Source organism: Sprattus sprattus (genome assembly GCF_963457725.1).
Source record: "Sprattus sprattus genome assembly, chromosome: 6".
NCBI classification, from domain to species: domain Eukaryota; kingdom Metazoa; phylum Chordata; class Actinopteri; order Clupeiformes; family Clupeidae; genus Sprattus; species Sprattus sprattus.
The window spans coordinates 16,765,259-16,785,149 of record NC_137925.1 but is presented as its reverse complement, the minus strand read 5'-3'; the positions used below and the strand labels follow the sequence as shown (position 1 = coordinate 16,785,149).

At 40.8% G+C, this 19,891-nt stretch overlaps 1 protein-coding gene across 1 annotated transcript in view; it reads right to left on the bottom strand.

Annotated features, from left to right (window-relative positions):
• Positions 1-19,891, bottom strand: part of spock1 (SPARC (osteonectin), cwcv and kazal like domains proteoglycan 1) — a gene marked incomplete at both ends in the record, with an annotated part of 84,188 nt that overhangs the window by 39,628 nt on the left and 24,669 nt on the right. Inside the window, 2 exons of the mRNA XM_080840849.1 lie at positions 6,934-7,072; positions 17,273-17,387. Coding sequence (XP_080696975.1) covers positions 6,934-7,072; positions 17,273-17,387 — 254 coding nt within the window. The remainder of the gene's footprint in view (positions 1-6,933; positions 7,073-17,272; positions 17,388-19,891) is intronic.

Here is a 19,891-nt window from a genome sequence, read left to right as displayed (position 1 = left end):
TCCACAGTGTAGAGGACCTCTGCTTCTGTGAACAACATTGCTCTTTATGCTCTTCAAAGATCCCCTTGTGATGGTCTGGCCTCTGCTGGAAATATGTTCTGGTTGCCCAGCCTGGCCTTGGTGTGTGTGCTCCAACAGCCCTTTAACCCTTAAAGATCTAGTTCCTACCGGGTTTTTGTTCTTGTTCTCAATATGCCTTTAAATATCCACAAGTTTTTGTCCTAGAACATCGCCAGCAACATTTGCTCTTTTACATATATGCCACTTGTGCATCAATGTTTTTTGGTTAAAGGAATTATACAAAAACATTGATGCATGTCAGACTACCTCGAAAGGGCACTGTGGTTTGAAAGCAACAGAGGAGGTCCACGAGCAGGTCTGTAGGGTCCCACAGAGGAGCTCCATGAGCAGGTCTATAGGGTCCCACAGAGGAGCTCCATGAGCAGGTCTATAGGGTCCCACAGAGGAGCTCCACGAGCAGGCCTGTAGGGTCCCACAGAGGAGCTCCATGAGAAGGTGTGTAGGGTCCCACAGAGGAGCTCCACGAGCAGGCCTGTAGGGTCCCGCAGAGGAGCTCCATGAGCAGGCCTGTAGGGTCCTACAGAGGAGCTCCATGAGAAGGTCTGTAGGGTCCCACAGAGGAGCTCCATGAGCAGGTCTGTAGGGTCCCACAGAGGAGCTCCATGAGCAGGTCTATAGGGTCCCACAGAGGAGCTCCACGAGCAGGCCTGTAGGGACCCACAGAGGAGCTCCATGAGAAGGTCTGTAGGGTCCCACAGAGGAGCTCCATGAGCAGGCCTGTAGCGTCCCACAGAGGAGCTCCATGAGCAGGCCTGTAGGGTCCCACAGAGGAGCTCCATGAGCAGGTCTGTGGAGGTCCACAGAGACCCATCCTCTGGAGGGGGAGGCCAGGACAATAGTGGCTAATTCAGAGGCTAAGAGGCACGGTGAACACCATGTCAGGCTTAGTGTGCCTAGTGAGTGCTTAGCCCAAAAAACAGCCCTGTCATAGGTCAGTAACTCAACGCTGAGATTGGGATGTGCTATATTTTAGCTTGGCACCTCAGAGGAGAGGATTTATTGCATATTTGCTATTAAGACATGCTTGGAAAAATGTACTGTGATGAAATATAGCATTTGTTTTTCTTACTCTGCCAAAGTGCATCTCTGTTGTTAATAATTTCAGCTGCCTAGGATTAATGTTGAAATAAAAGTTTGTATCTTGCTTGTGTATTTTTTTCTGCATCGGCTGGCACACATAATTTACTTGGTGATTAATGTCGAATACAGAAATGTTACAAGAAATACAGTTTTGAGCGATCTTCCTGAATTTACCTCCTATATTACCATAAGAACAGAGTTCGATTATGTTAGAAGTTGCCATGTTGATTTAATGAGTATGAGGCTTTTAGATTTACAACTTAAAAGGTAATTTATGGTTATATGAATAAAGGGTTCTCGATCAATGGTGTGTCTTTATACATTTTATTTTTATAATGTTCTCCATGAAGAAATATATGTAGTCATCTTAAGGGTGATGTGTACATTTTACATGTATTATATCAATAGTCTTCATAAAACTTTTATCCTTTATCAACTAGTGGGTTTCATAAGGTTTCTTTGTTAAAATATGCATGCACATTTTTAATGATATGGGAAATGCTTGGTTATTATCTATTATTTATTAACAGCCTATTTGATAAATCCTTTATATCATCATTTAACTAGATAATTTAATTGATTTATTTCTATAACGCTCTGGTTTATGACCCTGTCTCATTTATTATTTAAAGACATATTCCAGTGGTGCAATTAAAAAACCTCAATGTTACAATCATGCTTACACTGATTTGGGGGTTTCCTCTGCCACGGGTATATGAGGAGGGGTTTATGGTGTCTCTCAGCATTTCACAAAAAGATCCAAAGATCCAGGACTAAGTGTTTCTACCAATAGTGCAGCCATACAATATTCACCATGGACTATTTTTGAAGTAAGTAGGACCTGATAAACAAACGTATGTACATTAAACAAATCAATTACAGTTTTGATTTCATAGGATTACTCTGCTGTTTGTTCTAGCACAAATGCCATATGCCTTAACTCATAAATCAGCTTATTACACTTTAACTAGCAGTATGGTTACATTGTAGGAAAAGAGATGAAGTATTAAGTGAGACTGTGAGATTGTGTGTTGGCCAGATTTAATGGACTTTGTCTAGTTTGTTCATGCCGTGATGATATCATGCAACTTTACTTTCTCTGACTCTTGAAAACAGAAGGCTACATTCCCTGTTTTCAAAATGCAAATAGGCCAGGATGAGTGGGGATCTGTTGTTATTTGTCTCCCATGTGTTATGTTCTTAAACATGCTGAATCACAAGCAGCCTGCATAATGGGCAGATGGCAGCTTACATCGTGCCCGTGGAGTTGAGGTTTCACTAGTCAGTACTTATCTGTCCTTGTTGTCACTCAAGATTTCTCTTTAATAATAATAATAAAACATTTTATTTGTATTGCACTTTACATTATACAAATCTCAAAGTGCTCTTTGAAACCCATACAGTTCCATTCGATGGCAAGAGTCAACAATGATGATAATGCAGAATTGATGTAGTCACGCAGGCACATTGGCTATACCATTTGGCAATTCAGGGATGTGTAAAAGCTATTTTCATTAGACAGCTAAAATGTTGTCTCTTTACACAATCCATTGTCATCTTACAGGTTGAACAGGTTATTTAGAAACATTAAAATCGATCTTATGTGTCTCTCTTACTGACTCTCATCTTACTAGATGGACAAGGATCAGAATTAAATGTATATATATTTAAAATTAGAATATATATAGCTAAGTCTCCATTTACTTCCCTCGTTTGTGTCACATACTGTAAGGCAATACTGGACAGATGTAACCCTAATCCATACGGACTCGGATTCCCACAAAATATAAATATATGTATGAAATGAAATGAAATGAGATATTTTGTTCTTAAACTATAGAATGTTATTTCTGTCTGCACAAGAACAGCAAGAAATAACTCATGTTTCATGAGAGTGGGCATGTGTAGGACTGAAAAATCCATCCCACAGAGGCCTCGACATCAGACACACAGATATATGCAAATTGTGCAGTAAGTTTGTGCTTTTCACTTTTGCAGTTGTGGATAAATTATGCACTAATATACCTCTTTGGGTAGGCAATTATGCTGGAGGGTTACAAATGGCAGCTTTTCATAGGCCAGTGGTCACACCCTCACAGAGGGAAGAGGGAAAAACAATTAGCCACAAGCAGTTCAAATCTGCCTACATGCCGTTGTGCTTTGAGCCAAAGATTTCCTCTGCAACCCCATCACCATATATAATTCATTTTACATTGACAGTTTATCCCAAATTGCCCCGTAAATTGTGCTTCCATGGCTTCTGATGAATTCCTGGTAGGTTGGCTGATTTTGAATGCTTGACATTATTCTATGCCAGGCATCAACCGATGAAATATTTGGGCGGCTTCAAAATGCATTTAATGAACGTTGGCCTGAATAAAGAATTCCGAACCGTCAGAAAAACCACGGGGCACGTACACCTCTCCAGCTCTCTGTCAAGGTAGTAGGCGGCATAATTGTGCCAATTATGATCATACAAACACTGAGGCATTGAACACTTCACACTCCCATCTTCTCATCTCCCTTCCTCTCTCCCTCCCTTTCTTTCCCTCTCTCCTCTCTGGCAATCTAAAACCCTGATACCTCTTCACTTCAGGTGGTTGGCTTCCCCTATAGCAGCACTGAGAGCAGGCCACTGTTACAGCTCTGGACTTTATTAACTGAATTAAGGCAATCGATTGCCTCAGAAGGACCTGCTGGTACTTTTCTCCAGGCCACAATTAATAGCTGAGTGTGAACACTTTGTGACAACAGAGCACACACACAGAGCCCAATCCATTGAGCCATTATGGGCAGCCCAGTACTAATGTCCCCATGGAGAAATAGACTGATTTAATGCGGACAGTATCACACTTTAGCCCCGTATTCTCTCAGACGGTGAAGAGGTGGGAGAGAAGCCAGACTCAAGAAAGGGAGAGGAGGAAGGAGGAGAGGAGGAGAGGGGTTAGGGCTGGGTGATGCAGTAGAAAACATTAGCACAATATTTGTTTTCATATCTCTCGATATTGATTAGAATTGTTGAACATTTTTGAAGACCTATTTTAAAGCAGCAGTAAGGAGTTTTGGTCGAAAACTAGCAATTCTGTAATGTCTGAAAAGCCATGAAAAAACCTTACAAACACCAACAGAAGCATAGTTGGCACTGATAAGAGGCTTGCTAGCATGCTGATTCAAGTCTTGCTATTTCTTGCTATTTTGTGCTATTTCGCGGTGGGGTCCAACCTGGGCCACAGAACCAGAGTATGTTTTCCAAGTGCATAGTTACTAGCTACGAGACAATTCCTTCCTTGTGTCCTTCCTAATCAGGGAAGATGCATGCTCGAGGTTTGTTCATGCACCTCAACTTACTTTGCTTATTCATTATGTGCTTTTCTGAAGCATTTGCATTCAACCAGCCAAAAGTTTCTAATCGTTTTTTCTTATCGCTATCGAGGATGTGTCAACCGTGAAACAAATCATAATAGTTTTATCACCCAGGCCTAAGAGAGGTGATGGCTGAAAGATAGAGGGATGAAAGACAGAGGGGATGAGGTAGGGGGGGATGATGCGCTGATTATTGATTTCTTCAAAGACAAGAGGAGAGAGACACACCACCGTATATTCCCAATGTCTGAGACAGAAGAGCAAGGAGCAAAGATTAGATTAGAGGTAAAGGTCTGGAGAAGTGCTATCAATAAGTGTGTGACTGATTGTGTGTGTGTGTGTGTGTGTGTGTTTGTGTGTGTATGTGTGTGTGTGTGTGTGTGTGTGTGTGTGTGTGTGTGTGTGTGTGTATATGTGTGTGTGTATATGTGTGTGTGTGTGTGTGTGTGTATATGTGTGTGTGTGTGTGTGTGTGTGTGTGTGTGTGTGTGTGTGTGTGTGTGTGTGTGTGTGTGTGTTGGTGTGTGTGTGTGTTGGTGTGTGTGTGCGTCTGTGTGTGTGTGTGTATGGGTGTCTATGTATGTCTAGGCCATTATATAAAGTGTGTGTGTTTACAAGCCACTATGTAATATGTGTGTGTGTGTGTGTGTGTGTGTGTGTGTGTGTGTGTGTGTGTGTGTGTGTGTGTGTGTGTGTGTGTATAGTGTGTGTATGTCTATCACTGCCCTTATAGAGAAGCTTATTCTCAAAGGCTTCTTATCACAGGGCAGGCAGCTGATGTGGTAAGTAGGATGGGAGGAGAATGAAGGGGTACGAAACAGAGTGAGAAAAGATAGCAGGAAGAGAAACAGATAGAAAGAGAGAGAAAGAGAGAGCAGAGGGAGAGGTGAGAAGGCAGAATAGCAGAGTAACAGCGGACACAGTTCATCCTCCACACCATCCATCACAGCAGACACTCGGGGTCACTTAACGCGCAGTCCACCACGCAAATGATCCAGTGCTGAGCGATCACAGCTTGGCCCACAGAACAGGATAGAGAGGAAGAAGAGGATGGAGAGAAAGGAGTGGAGCAGGGGATAGAGACGGAGGACAGAAAGAGATGCAAAAAAGAAGAGATGGAGGGGAGGAGGAGATGGAGAAGGGGATAGAGACTGAGGAAAAGAGAAGGAGAAGGAGAGAAAGAGAGGAGGAGGAGAAGAGTCCCAGCATGGCTACAGGGGGGTTGAGAGTTAGTGTGGCGTCTGCAGTGATTTAGAGTGAATTAGCTCACCGGCTCTTATTGGAAATGGCGGTTCCACTTGAGAGGACTCAGGGATTCAGCAGGTAGATTTACTCTCTCTCCCTTTCTCTCTCTCTCTCTCTCTCTCTCTCTCTCTCTTTCTCCCTCTTTCTCCCTCTTTCTCTCTGTCTTTATCTCTGTCCCTGTCTCTTTCAGAGCCATATTTCTGCTCAGCACATTTTACACGCACTGACCCACCTACGCTACAGGGAGGGCATCCAAAGAAAGTCTTTAGAGGTGCTTAAATAAAGAAAGAGTATTTAAATATTTCCTTTCATTTTTGTCAAGTCATGTCAATCGTATGGACGTTTGTGAACACTGAACTGATGTAATTAACGTCCTGTGCAATGAAGTTGATTCGCAGGCAGGCAGGCAGGCAGGCAGGCAGGCAGGCAGGCAGGCAGGCAGACCTTCATTGGAGGTTTCCTGACTGGTGTTGCATTGAACTGAAAAATGTAAGGGCTCATTACAGAGCCTGAGAGTTTTTCATTCTTTTATTCTTTCAAACTTTTTTCAAAGTGGATACACAGCAGTACATTTAATACGAAGTAGATCTGAACTTTTAATGAAAACCCATGGAACCTGCCTGTTCAGTTTTGTCCTGGGTTTTGCAGTCTGAAGAAATGTTTTTTTAATTTCAACTTCCAAAGTGCTTTTACTGAATCTTTAATAACATTACTTTTCAATGCATGAAGTTGGTGAGGAATTTTAAAGAAATCAGAACAAAAGCAACAATAATTTGCTTTTGATTCGAACCAACAGTGATTTTTCAGTCATAAATAATCCTCCAGTGGGTCATAGATAATCTAACGCAGACACAGGGTGGAATTCAAATGATATACTTAGTTGTAAACAGATCTGTTTATGTGGGCATCTGTGTATCTGTATCAGTATGCATACATCTCTGTATTTGCCCTTTTACAAACACAGATTATTTCTGTGATTGTACATGTGTCCATTTGTGTGTGCGTACATGCATGCGCGTGCATATGTGTGTGTGTGTGTGTGTGTGTGTGTGTGTGTGTGTGTGTGTGTGTGTGTGTGTGTTTGCATTTGCACAGCTAACATTAGTATTATGTGAGAGATTTTGTATGTCTTTATGTGTGTGAGCAAAGGAGTTGTTACGGTACCTTGGATGTGTAGGTGTGTCCATCTGAGCCACACACTGGGGTTGGGTGAAAGACAGGACAGGGACTACATTTCCCATGGTGCACCTCAACCATCTTATGCTGCTTATGGGTCACGCTCCCTCTCCTGGATTTCACACTGCTGGGGAAGTGACAAAGGATGCAGTGTTATGTTATGGAAGCTTAGGTACTGCAACTGAGGAGCAAGTTATATGTGAGCAGGTGTCTGTGGCAGAGCAGGACAAGAGAGAAGACAGACTCTCACACAGTCTTACACAGGGACATAGAAGTCGAGATTAAAAGGTTCCAAGACGGTTTCCTATAGCAATCAAACGGAACACAGAACAATAATGGGCATGTAGCATGTGCAAGCAATAACTCTCGTGATAAAGTATTCCAAGTTATCACTTGATCATCATCAGCACACACATTTTTGCACTTTCTGTGCATTTGCAATTTCACCAAGGACCTGAAACAGAGAGCGAACGTCACATTTTGTGTCAAACTCGGGAAAATGTCAACTGAAACTCTTGCCTATGGCAATGAAGCAATGGGCTGGGTGAGGGGTTTTGAGTGCCGTTCGCATTTCAAGAGGGGCAGAGTGCCTCTAAAGGATGCTGATAAGTCAGGCAACCTTCCCAAGAAATGATTGTGCGTCAGGATAGTCGGATCACCATCCTGGAAATTGCTGACCTCCTCAACGTGTCATTTTGGAACAGTTCAGGTAATCCTCACGTCCAATTTGAACAGGCGCCGCATCACTGCCAAGTTGGTACCCAGGCTCCTGACTCCTGAGCAGGATCGTCTTAAAACAGGCCTGGGATGACCCAAACTTCATTTCAAGGATCATCACCGGTGACAAGAGTTGGAGAGTGGGTCTACAGCTACGACACAGACACCAAACAGTCTTCGCAGTGACAATTGGCTTCTCCAAAATGACAATGCGCCCGCTTAGATTGAAAAAACCCACTCGCCCACTTCCTCCTCTGCAACAACTCAGTCGTCGCTCCCAATCTCCCTACTCGCAAGATTAGGCTCCCTGCGGTTTCGTTTCTCTCCCTCAAAATAAAGTTCAAGCTGAAGGGTCGCTGTTTTGACACTTTGCCATGAACTGCAGATGGTGCTTGACACGGCTACAAAACTAGGAGCGTTCCAAGCGTGGCAGGACCGCCGGGAGCACCAGGAATGCTGCTTTTCTGCATGAGGGGACGACTTTGAAGGGGATGGCGGCCATATTTAAATCAGTTTATGCACTGCAAAAAATGAGCTTTCAAAAACAAGAAAAAATAGTAATAAAATGATGCAAATATTGCTTAAAATAAGCTAAATTATCTGCCAACAGAACAGGAAGATTTGGCTTACTAAGAGTTTCAAAAACAAGTTAAAATAGCTAGCCTCAAAGATCCCAAATATATCTTAAAACTAGTGTGGCCAGACTAAGAATTATTTTCTCAAAATGTAGGAAATTGTGCTGAAATTTGCCAAATGTTAGCACCATACTCTTGAAATGAGGCTATATAAGCCAATTTATCTCGAAATCAGTACAACTACACCTAAAACAAGTATATATGCCTACATTTAAAAAAAATAAGAATTATTTCCTCGAAATGTTGAAAAATGTGCTTGTATTCAGCAAATGACAGCAACATCATCTTGAATTGAGGCTATATGCTAGGCAATTTAACTTGAAATAAGTTCAGCTTCTCTAAAAACAAGTGCATTTGCCTAAAAACAAAAAAAAATAAGAATTATTTTCTCGAAATGTAGAAGAATTTGTCTGTATTCAGCAAATTATAGGAACATCATCTTGAAATAAGTTCAGCTTCTCTAAAGTCAAGTGCAGTTGCCTAAAAACAAAAAAATATAAGAATTATTTTCTCGAAATGTAGAAAAATGTGTCTGTATTCAGCAAATGATATCAACATCATCTTGAATTGAGGCTATATGCTAGGCAATTTAACTTGAAATAAGTTCAGCTTCTCTAAAAACAAGTGCATTTGCCTAAAAACTAAAAAAAATTAAGAATTATTTTCTCGAAATGTAGAAGAATTTGTCTGTATTCAGCAAATGATAGCAACATCATCTTGAAATAAGTTCAGCTTCTCTAAAAACAAGTGCATTTGCCTAAAAACTAAAAAAATTAAGAATTCTTTTCTCGAAATGTAGAAAAATGTGTCTGTATTCAGCAAATGATAGCAACATCATCTTGAATTGAGGCTATATGCTGGGCAGTTTATCTTGAAATAAGTTCAGCTTCTCTAAGAACAAGTGCATTTGCCTTAAAACTAATTATTTTCTCGAAAAGTAGAAAAATGTGCCTATATTCAGCAAATAATAGCACCATCATCTTGGAATAAGGCTGTATGTTAGACAATGTATCTTGAAATCAGTAAAGCTATACTTAAAACAAGTACATTTGCCTAGATACCAAAAGAATTATTTTCTCAATATCTAGGACAATTTGCTTAAATTCAGCTATTTTGTTATTTCATTTATTAGCTTCATTTTTGGGCTTTTGTGCATGTAATCAGATAGGACAGTAGTGCGATACAGGATGCTAGCTGGAGGGAGGGATTGAGAAATTACCGCAAGTTGGACTCGAACCTGAACTCTTACCTGTAGCCCCATCAGACCCATTCATGGTGCAGGGTTGCTACTGCGTGTGCCACAGGTCCTTCCCTAAAACATTCATCTGTTGAGGATATTGGCATTTTTTTTTGAGAGATTTGAAGTCAATGCAAATGTGCAATTGATCATTGAAATAATATAGATTTTGCAGATAGCACAAAGAATGCTTCAAATATTTTTTTATTAGTAACTTCAACCTAGACACGGTTGCTATGGTATAAACAGCTGCAAATGCTATCTGCACAATCTCTATTATCTCAATGATCAATTGCACATATGCATTGACTTAAAAACTCTCCAAAACAAATAACAATATCCTCAAGAGATGACTGCTTTAAGGTTGGAGCTGTGGTGCAAGCGGCAGCAACCCTGCACCATGAATGGGTCTGATAGGGACACAGGGAAGAGATCAGGTTCGAGGCCGACTTGCAGTCGTTTCTCAATCTCTCCCCCCAGCTAGCTTCCTGTCTCTCTCTACTGTCCTATCCGATTAAAGGCAAAAAGCCCCAAAATTAAGCTTAAAAAAATATTTGTCATAGATATTGAGAAAATATTTCTTACAGTATCTAGGCAAATGTACTTGTTTTTAGTGTAGCTTTACTGATTTCAAGATAAATTGCCTAGCATGCAGACTCATTTCAAAAGGATGTTGCTAGCATTTTCTGAATATAAGCACCTTTCCCTCAATATTGAGATAATAATTCTTAAATATTTTTGGCATCTAGGCCAATGTTCTTGTTTTTAGTGTAGCTTGACTGATTTCAAGATGAATTGCCTAGCATGCAGACTCATTTCAAAAGCATGTTGCTAGCATTTGCTGAATATAAGCACCTTCCCCTCTATATTGAGATAATAATTCTTAAATATTTTTGGCATCTAGGCCAATGCTCTTGATTTTAGTGTAGCTTGACTGATTTCAAGATGAATTGCCTAGCATGCACACTCATTTCAAAAGCATGTTGCTAGCATTTGCTGAATATAAGCACCTTCCCCTCTATATTGAGATAATAATTCTGAAATATTTTTGGTATCTAGGCAAATGTACTTGTTTTAAGTGTAGCTGTACTGATTTCAAGATAAATTGCCTAGCATGTAGACTCATTTCAAGATGATAGTACCTGCATTTGCAGAATATAAGCAACTTTTTCTTCATTTTGAGAAAATCATTCTTATATTTGTTTTGGTATCTAGGCAAATATACTTGTTTTGAGTGTAGTTTGACTTGTTTTAAGAAAAATTGCCTTGCATGTAGAGTCATTTCAAGATGATAGTACCTGCATTTGCAGAATATAAGCAACTTTTTCTACATTTTGAGAAAATAATTCTTATATTTTTTGGGTATCTAGGCAAATATACTTGTTTTGAGTGTAGTTTGACTTATTTCAAGAAAAATGTTCTAGCATGCAGACTCATTTCAAGATGATGCTACTAGCATTTGCTGAATACAGGCACATTTTTCTCCATTTTGAGACAAAAATTCTTATTTTTTTTTGGTATCTAGGCAAATATACTTGTTTTGAGTGTAGTTTGACTTATTTCAAGAAAAATGTTCTAGCATGTAGACTCATTTCAAGATGATGCTACTAGCATTTGCTGAATACAGGCACATTTTTCTCCATTTTGAGACAAAAATTCTTATATTTTTTTGGTATCTAGGCAAATATACTTGTTTTGAGTGTAGTTTGGCTTATTTTAAGAAAAATTGCCTAGCATCTAGACTCATTTCAAGATGATAGTACCTGCATTTGCAGAATATAAGCAACTTTTTCTACATTTTGAGAAAATAATTCTTATATTTGTTTTGGTATCTAGGCAAATATACTTGTTTTGAGTGTAGTTTGACTTATTTCAAGAAAAATGTTCTAGCATGCAGACTCATTTCAAGATGATGCTACTAGCATTTGCTGAATACAGGCACATTTTTCTCCATTTTGAGACAAAAATTCTTATTTTTTTTTGGTATCTAGGCAAATATACTTGTTTTGAGTGTAGTTTGACTTATTTCAAGAAAAATGTTCTAGCATGTAGACTCATTTCAAGATGATGCTACTAGCATTTGCTGAATACAGGCACATTTTTCTCCATTTTGAGACAAAAATTCTTATATTTTTTTGGTATCTAGGCAAATATACTTGTTTTGAGTGTAGTTTGACTTATTTCAAGAAAAATGTTCTAGCATGTAGACTCATTTCAAGATGATGCTACTAGCATTTGCTGAATACAGGCACATTTTTCTCCATTTTGAGACAAAAATTCTTATATTTTTTTGGTATCTAGGCAAATATACTTGTTTTGAGTGTAGTTTGGCTTATTTTAAGAAAAATTGCCTAGCATCTAGACTCATTTCAAGATGATAGTACCTGCATTTGATGAATATAAGCAACTTTTTCTACATTTTGAGAAAATAATTCTTATATTTTTTTTGGTATCGAGGCAAATTTACTTTTTTTTTAGTGTAGTTTGACTTATTTCAAGAAAAATTTCCTAGCATGTAGACTCATTTCAAGATGACGCTGCAAGCATTTGCTCAATATAAGCACATTTTCCTTCATTTTGAGAAAATAATTCTTATATTTGTTTTGGTATCTAGCCAAATATACTTGTTTTGAGTGTAGTTTGGCTTATTTTAAGAAAAATTGCCTATCATGTACACTCATTTCAAGATGATGTTACTAGCATTTGCTGAATATAAGAACATTTTTCTACATATTGAGAAAATAATTCTTAATAATTTTTTATTTTTAAACATTTGTTGTTGATCGTAGGGTGTTTTGTTTTCAATATCCACCATTTCAAGATGATATATTTTGGTCGAAACATCATGGCTAATCAAGTCATGGTCCCACACTTTGCACAGGCCACTGAGTTGGTTGCTGAGAAGCTGGTTGATTATACCTCTTATTACACAATCAGCAGCAAGAGCCAAACTTGGGTCCAAGTAAAATAACACCTTAGGGATGTAAAAGAATTGCACAACAGTTCAAATGACTCGTAGTGTGTTCCCCAGATATCACATGGCATTTGTATGGCCAGTTAATGTAATGGCAACCGTTACATTGCAAATGAGATGTGCTCACTCACTTGATCCTGCTTAAGGATGATAATGTCTGTTCTTAAAGCAAAAGTTTAGCATAGTTAAATACTGTCTTTGCACTGTATAGTATTTTGTCTACATGAATACATAATTGCTGTGCTTTATATACAGTATGTATGTAATATACAGTATATGTAGAGATGAGAATGATAAAATGCTTGAAATAAGAAATTCTGACTTTGACAAAGCAGTTTTGTACTTGTCAGTGGGGAAAAAACTGCCTTATAATAATGCTATTCTAGTTTCAAGCATTAACATGCTCAGAACCAATAATAAAATCTCAGTAACAAGTAATAAACCCTTATTAAGGGAATGTAGGACAGAAACGCTTGAAGCAAGTGAAATGTTCTAACACAAAAAATGCCTGTAAGAAGAAATAACTTGTCAGACAAAAAACAAGCATATATTGCCTTGATTAAAGATATTTTATCATGCTAAGATTTCACTTTTTGCAGTGTGTTTTTTGCTTGTCTCTGAACTTTTTGATCGCACATCAGAGGTACATAACACATGAGTATGCACTTTTAAACACACTCACTCACACACACACACTTTATGTATTATAAGATATCAGACAGCATTTACTCATCAGTATGAAGAACGCTGATACTTTGAAAAATCCTGTAAGTAAAGTATGAGGAATACAAGGACAAACAGATCCAATTCTCCCTGGGAATGTGAGAAACTGTTGGTTAAGCTTTATTAACCTCCGAAAAAAACTAAACAATTCCTCCACCCCGGGTCACGGCGACATGATGAGAGCAAATAAACCACCTTAAAGAGAAAAACAGCGACATCCCAACACCCAAACACTGATAAATCATAATTCAACATTTCTGCCAAAGTGGTGGAAGAGCGTCGAGTGTGAAATCACACTGTTCCTAGACAGGCTCGGCAGCCTTTAATTGCGAAACTCAAGAGGCGTGACACAAAAGCTATAATAATAGATTAGACATGCCAGCCGCCGCAGCAGCCTCAGCCACAGCCTCACAGATGAGAGGTCCCAAAGAGAGGCAGGGAGCTAAAGAGCTGCGCTGGAGAGAAGGTGAACAAGGAGATGCTGGATCTGTCGCTTTTTCAACATGATGAATATCTTTGTGCTTGCATAGATGTGCTAATGTGTGTTGATGTGAGTGTGTGTGTGTGTGTGTGTGTGTGTGTGTGTGTTTTGATATAAGTGTGTTTGTGTGTGTGTGTGTGTGTGTGTGTGTGTGTGTGTGTGTTGATATGAGTGTGTTTGTGTGTGTGTTTGCGCGTGTGTGTGTGTGTGTGTGTGTGTGTGTGTGTGTGTGTGTGTGTGTGTGTGTGTGTGTGTGTGTGTGTGTGTGTGTGTGTGTGTGTGTGTGTGCGTTACAGTTAGTGTAGGATACAGCTGTATCATCCAGTGAGCTGGACTACTACTAAATGTGTTTACAAGTGTGATTGTGTGTCTGGCTGTATGTGTGTGTGTGTGTGTGCGTGTGGTTTGTGTGGTTTCAGTAGGTGTGAGATCTGCAAGTGGGATATGTCAGCTCACATGTGTTGACAGATGATGTCAGTGTTACAGCTCACTACATATGTTCGCTGAGGCGTGTATGTGTGTGAGTGTGTGTGTGTGAGAGAGAGTGTGTGAGAAGGTGTGTCTGTGTGTGTGTGTGTGTGTGTGTGTGTGTGTGTGGACAGTCCCACAGTGCGTGTGGGAAAGCGGTGGGCTGTCAGCAGCAGTGGTGCGTGTTACACGTGTGTGTTGAGGCGTGTGTGTGCGCCCCGTGTCGGTGGGAAGCTGTGACAGTGGGGCAGAGGTGCAACCGAGAGCAGAGTGCATTAAGCCAGTCAGCTACCCCACTGGCCTCCCTGGAGAGAGACACTCACACCGCCACTCACACCGCTCAGCGGGCTGCACACCGCCACCATTCTGACTGACTGACCACAGCACACTGGGGAGACGGCAGAGAGATGAAGAGACAGGAGGAGGAGGGAGCGGTAGAGAGAGAGAGAGATGGAGATTAGAGCAAGAATGAGTAAGAGAGAGTCAAAGAGTGGCAAATCACAAGTTGAGGAAAAAAGGGGAGAGAGATTGAAAGTGAATGGGTCACTGACAACAAAATTGTAAGTGAGTAAGAGAGAGAATGAGATAAAGAATGTAAGAGTAAGTAGGCGTGAGAGAGTAATATCACTGGTTGAGAAAGAAGAGGAAAAGAGAGAGTGAATTGGTGAAGAACAGAGAAAAGGGAAAATGAGAAAGAGAGGGATTGAAATAAAGAGAGAGAGAGAGAGGTCGGGCCAGAAAGAGGGAGGGATGGAAAGAAGAACAAAAATAAAGACTGAGAGATCCAGAGAGTAAAATCACAGGTTACACATAGCGACATAGGAAAGGGGATGAACTGGTAAAAAAAACAGAAAAAGAGAAAGTGAGAAAGCGAGAGAGAGAAAGAGAGAGAGAAAGTATGAAATTAACACCTCAAATGGCAAGTAGGACAGAAATGACAAATGATCTTGTTTGTCTCCTCACCTCTCTCTCTCTCTATCCTTCTCTCTGCCGCCGCAAGTCACGCTATCCACCCCATCCCCATCCCCTCTCCCAATCCTGTTTTCTCTCTCTTTCACTCTAAGCTGATTGTGTCTGTGTGTGTGTGTGTGTGTGTGTGTGTGTGTGTGTGTCTGTGTGTGCGTGTTTGTGTCTGTGTGCGTGTGTGTGTGTGTGTGCACGTGTGTGTGTGTGTGTGTGTGTGTGTGTGTGTGTGTGTGTGTGTGTGTGTGTGTGAAGTTCAGCTAAGCCCAAACTGCAGAGGGAGCATCCAGGTAACTGTCTCTTTCCCCGATGGAAGTGGAGAGACACACACTTTCACATGAACCACGGCCGGCGATGTTTTCACCGTAACAGGGCTCTACTCACTTGAACCTGAATCAGGGAACCTGATCTAATGATGGACTGAGCGGATACAGCTCTGAGCTGAATGGCGCTCCTAAGGCGCGCGTGTCCTTGGCTGTGGGCTTGGGTGAGAAGGAACGTCTATTTGAATTAATCACGGACAAACAAATGAAACAATTACATACCTGCCCTTCTTAATACAACATTTGACCCTATGTACTTACAATTGGTATAAGACCTTGAAACAAAATATGATAGTGTTGTTAAATAGTGTGTTTGTGTGTCTCTGTGTGTCTCTGTGTGTGTGTGTGTGTGTGTCTGTGTGTGCGTGTGCGCGTGCGCGTGCGTGTGCGTGTGTGTGTGTGTGAGTGAGTGTGTATGTGTGTGTGTGTGTGTGTGTGTGTGTGTGTGTGTGTGTATGTGTGTGTTGAATGAATAGTGTGTTTCAAACCAATATGTAGCACCATTCATTTGGTGGAATAGAAACAGGATGGGCTATGTTGGGTTAGAAGTGGAGGATTAGCTTCAGATTCTTTTTTTCACTGCCCAGCAATTATTCTGCCATTAATAGATGAGTGGAGCATTTACCAAAATTGTCGAGGCACAGGAGCGGCGCTTATCATGGTGTCAGCAGCGTATTTGCTGTTTAATGGGGATAAGCATATTTAATTACACCCTAACACACCCCACCCCCACCCCCACCCCCACCCCCAGTAAGCTGTGGCATGGCTGAGCACAGTGTGTGTTTGCATATCCAGGGGGATGTGGAAAATTACGCATAATGAACTCTTATTCCCTCTTAGCGGCCGTTGCATAATTAATACTTTGTTTGTACAAAAAAAAAACCTGAAGGAGGAGAACAAGTGATAGAGAGAGAGAGAGAGAGAGAGAGAGAGAGAGAGAGGGTGAGGAGGATAAAGATGGAGCGGAGGTGGGGGTGAGGGGGTCAGAGCCACTTGCCAGCTCTTCCAAAACCTCCCCGCCACCTACTCACTGGGGTTTGCACCAAGAAGCCGGGAGGAACTCACTCAAGACCCCCGCAAACTAACACACTCAACCGAAGTGAAAGGATCCAGCCGAGTGCTTGACTTGGCGCAGGGAAATTAAAACAACCCACGGGGAAGTGACACTCAAATGACTTTTTTTACATGAGTGTCCCACATAATTGCATATTTATTTCAAGCCCACGCTCAACACACACACACACACAAAATCAGAACGTTAATCATATACAGTAAAGGGCTTTCGCAGATGGCGATATTAATCTCAGATTAGCTGGGGGAATGTGGTCAGTGATCAGTGCCATGAACACTCTGCTCGCTCGCTCGATTCGCTCGCTCTCCACCCAAAGCTGACAGGAATCACCCTCAGCAACTGATGAAGGTCACCGGAGCGCAAACAGCCGTGCATAAATCCTTCCAATAGTTCAACCGCTTTTTTTCATTTTTGAAACAGACGCAGGAGATGAGTCCTTAACGTGCATTGCGCATGACTGCTTGTTAAGTACAGTATATGAAATGTGAAATCATCCTGAAAGGAACCGTCCTGAACGACTGTTGCGCTTTTTTTTTTTCTTAGTACAAACTGATGATGTCTGAAATGGGAGTTTTTTTTATGTGAATAAATATTACATGTGAAAAACAGTGAGCGTTTATCCCGCATTCGATGACTGATTCACTCTGATCGACACAGACCGAACCTGCTGCATGAAGTTATTAACTGGGCATGAATTATGCAGAGTCTTCGGCTAAGTGCAGGCAATCTCTTACCTGTGGGGCGCCTGCTTGTGACCGGTGCAGATGGCCGTCTGGTAGTCATGGCTAACGCACACCTTGTGGGGTGGGCAGCGCACCTTCAGGCAGGGGTCCTTAGTGACGTCCAAACCTGTAAAAGAACATCAAAAGAGTCATCAATGCTGACCAGTATACCATTCAATACAATGCAATGATTTATACAGTGAAACCAGACAAGTTACAAAAGTGAGTGAAAGTACAGTAAATGCTTAGACAAAAACATCAAACACTTTTTGTAACCATGCCTTCAACAAAGGCACTTAAGGTCTTTTTTTTCTATTTGCAATTTTGCAACACACTTGAAAAACACTACACTGTCTAGACATTTTGTTCAAGAATAAAATCTCTTGCAGTCGTTCGGAAAGACTTCTAATCAAATTGCAAAACATACCTGAAAATTGCAACACCCACACACACACACAAACACTTATAGCCTAATTGAATACCAATCAGTCTGAGCCTAAGCACCACAAATAGACCTCAGGCAAGCCCACCTCTTCTGAGAGAACTTTGCAAACATGGAAGCAGCGAGGGCAAGAGGTAATGGAAGAGGAAGAGGAAGAGGAAGAGGAAGAGAGGAGTGGGAAGAGGACGTGGACAAGAACAAAGACAGGGGACTAGGCAATAGACAGAGACATATTTCATGTCTTTAACTTGTAATTGTTGCACATCGTTCTGCATCACAGTACAATACAATGTAGTCCTACAATATTAGGTCTATATATCTCAGTGAACAAATAAAAATGGTATAGTGCTGTGAAGTACATAATTTAGTGTTGATGTTACTGTGTACGGTATGACAGTACAGTTTTTTTAAAAGAACCTAACCAATGACATGATGTTCTTGCATTTTCTACAGTACTGCCAGGCAACCTCCTGAGGCAGTAGATTGTGTTTTATTGCCATTGCAGAGATACATTTAAACAAAGCAGTGTGTGACTTAGGCAGGTGCCCCCCAGTCGTCTTCCTTCTCTGTAGCTTGTAGTTCTGACAGAATGTGTCTGACCCACCTCACCCCCCACCCTTGTGTGAAAATGTGGACATTGAAGTCCTGCGTTTGGAGTTACACAACGTGGCACAATGAGTGCATTTTCTGTTACAGAGGGTCCTGGACTTTGATGCAGCTGCACAGCCTGTGCACAGCATGAGTTAATTTTCTTTGATGAAGCTGGATACAATCAAGCTCCAACCAGGCGTCAGGGCCAAAATGTTATAGGACAAAGAGCCTTTGTGAACGTCCCTGGTCAGCATGGGGGAAATATCACCATGCCATTAGTCTGCAAGGAGTTCTCCATCACCACGCCAACTAGGTCCCTACAATACTGCACACATAATCACATTTCTGGATGCACTACGTATCGCAGTGGTACAGGACAGAGCAGAGCAGCCCGGGTTTGTTGTCATTTGGGATGCTGTTAGGGGCACACCGGGCTGCTCTTATCTGGAACTGGTTTACCAACCACAACAACGTTTGCCTCCTCACTCCTCATTTCTCAAAGAAAATCTTTTCAGCTTGGTTTTTGGAAAGTGCATTGCTTGTGATTTGATTTACTGTTTTACTGTAATTGTGTTTGTTTCTGTGAGTTTAACGGAACATTGTATTGATTACTGTACTGAATGATTACTACTTTTTTTGTGGTTTGTTTTTGTGTGGTTGTTTTAAAAATAAGCTGTATGTATTTTTCCTGAAGCCTTTCTATTTTTGTGTTCTTATGTTATGAGATGTACTGTACTGTACCAATCTTTCAGAGAAGCCTGTATGAGAAAATATAATTGGTATACATCGTACTGAAGGCAGCAGTGTTTTGAGTAATTCAAATGTTGCATGTGTGTATCATTTTGTTGCAAAAATTCCATTTTGAAAAATGATCGTTTGGTTTTGAGTGCAGAATTTCATTTAGTCACAGAACTGAGATGTTTATCTCCAAGCTTGGAGTGTGCGTAGAGTTTCGACACAATGAGCCAAATTCCGTAACAAGTGTGTGTTTACGTAACCGTAAAAGACGTATTCAAAAGGGTTCATGCAGGAACCATTTGAATGAGAGTTTGCAGGAACCTTAACTTCATGTGCAATGAAAGACATTTGGTATGATGACCTTCGGCTAGTCAGAATGGAAGGTGTGGACTATGAATATAAAGGTTTTAAAGGCATCTGTACTCTGGATACTCAGATACAGGTGTGGACTATGAATATAAAGGTTTTAAAGGCATCTGTACTCTGGATACTCAGATACAGGTGTGGACTATGAATATAAAGGTTTTAAAGGCATCTGTACTCTGTATACTCAGATACAGGTGTGGACTATGAATATAAAGGTTTTAAAGGCATCTGTACTCTGGATACTCAGGTACAGGTGTGGACTATGAATATAAAGGTTTTAAAGGCATCTGTACTCTGGATACTCAGATACAGGTGTGGACTATGAATATAAAGGTTTTAAAGGCATCTGTACTCTGGATACTCAGATACAGTAACTAATGAGCAGGTCTATGGTACTAGAAAACAAAGCCTGGTTGGTTTTGAAATTATGCTCTCAGGAGAAACTGTAAGAGAAGAAAATGACTGCGGGCTGCACAATCAAATTCCATATGATG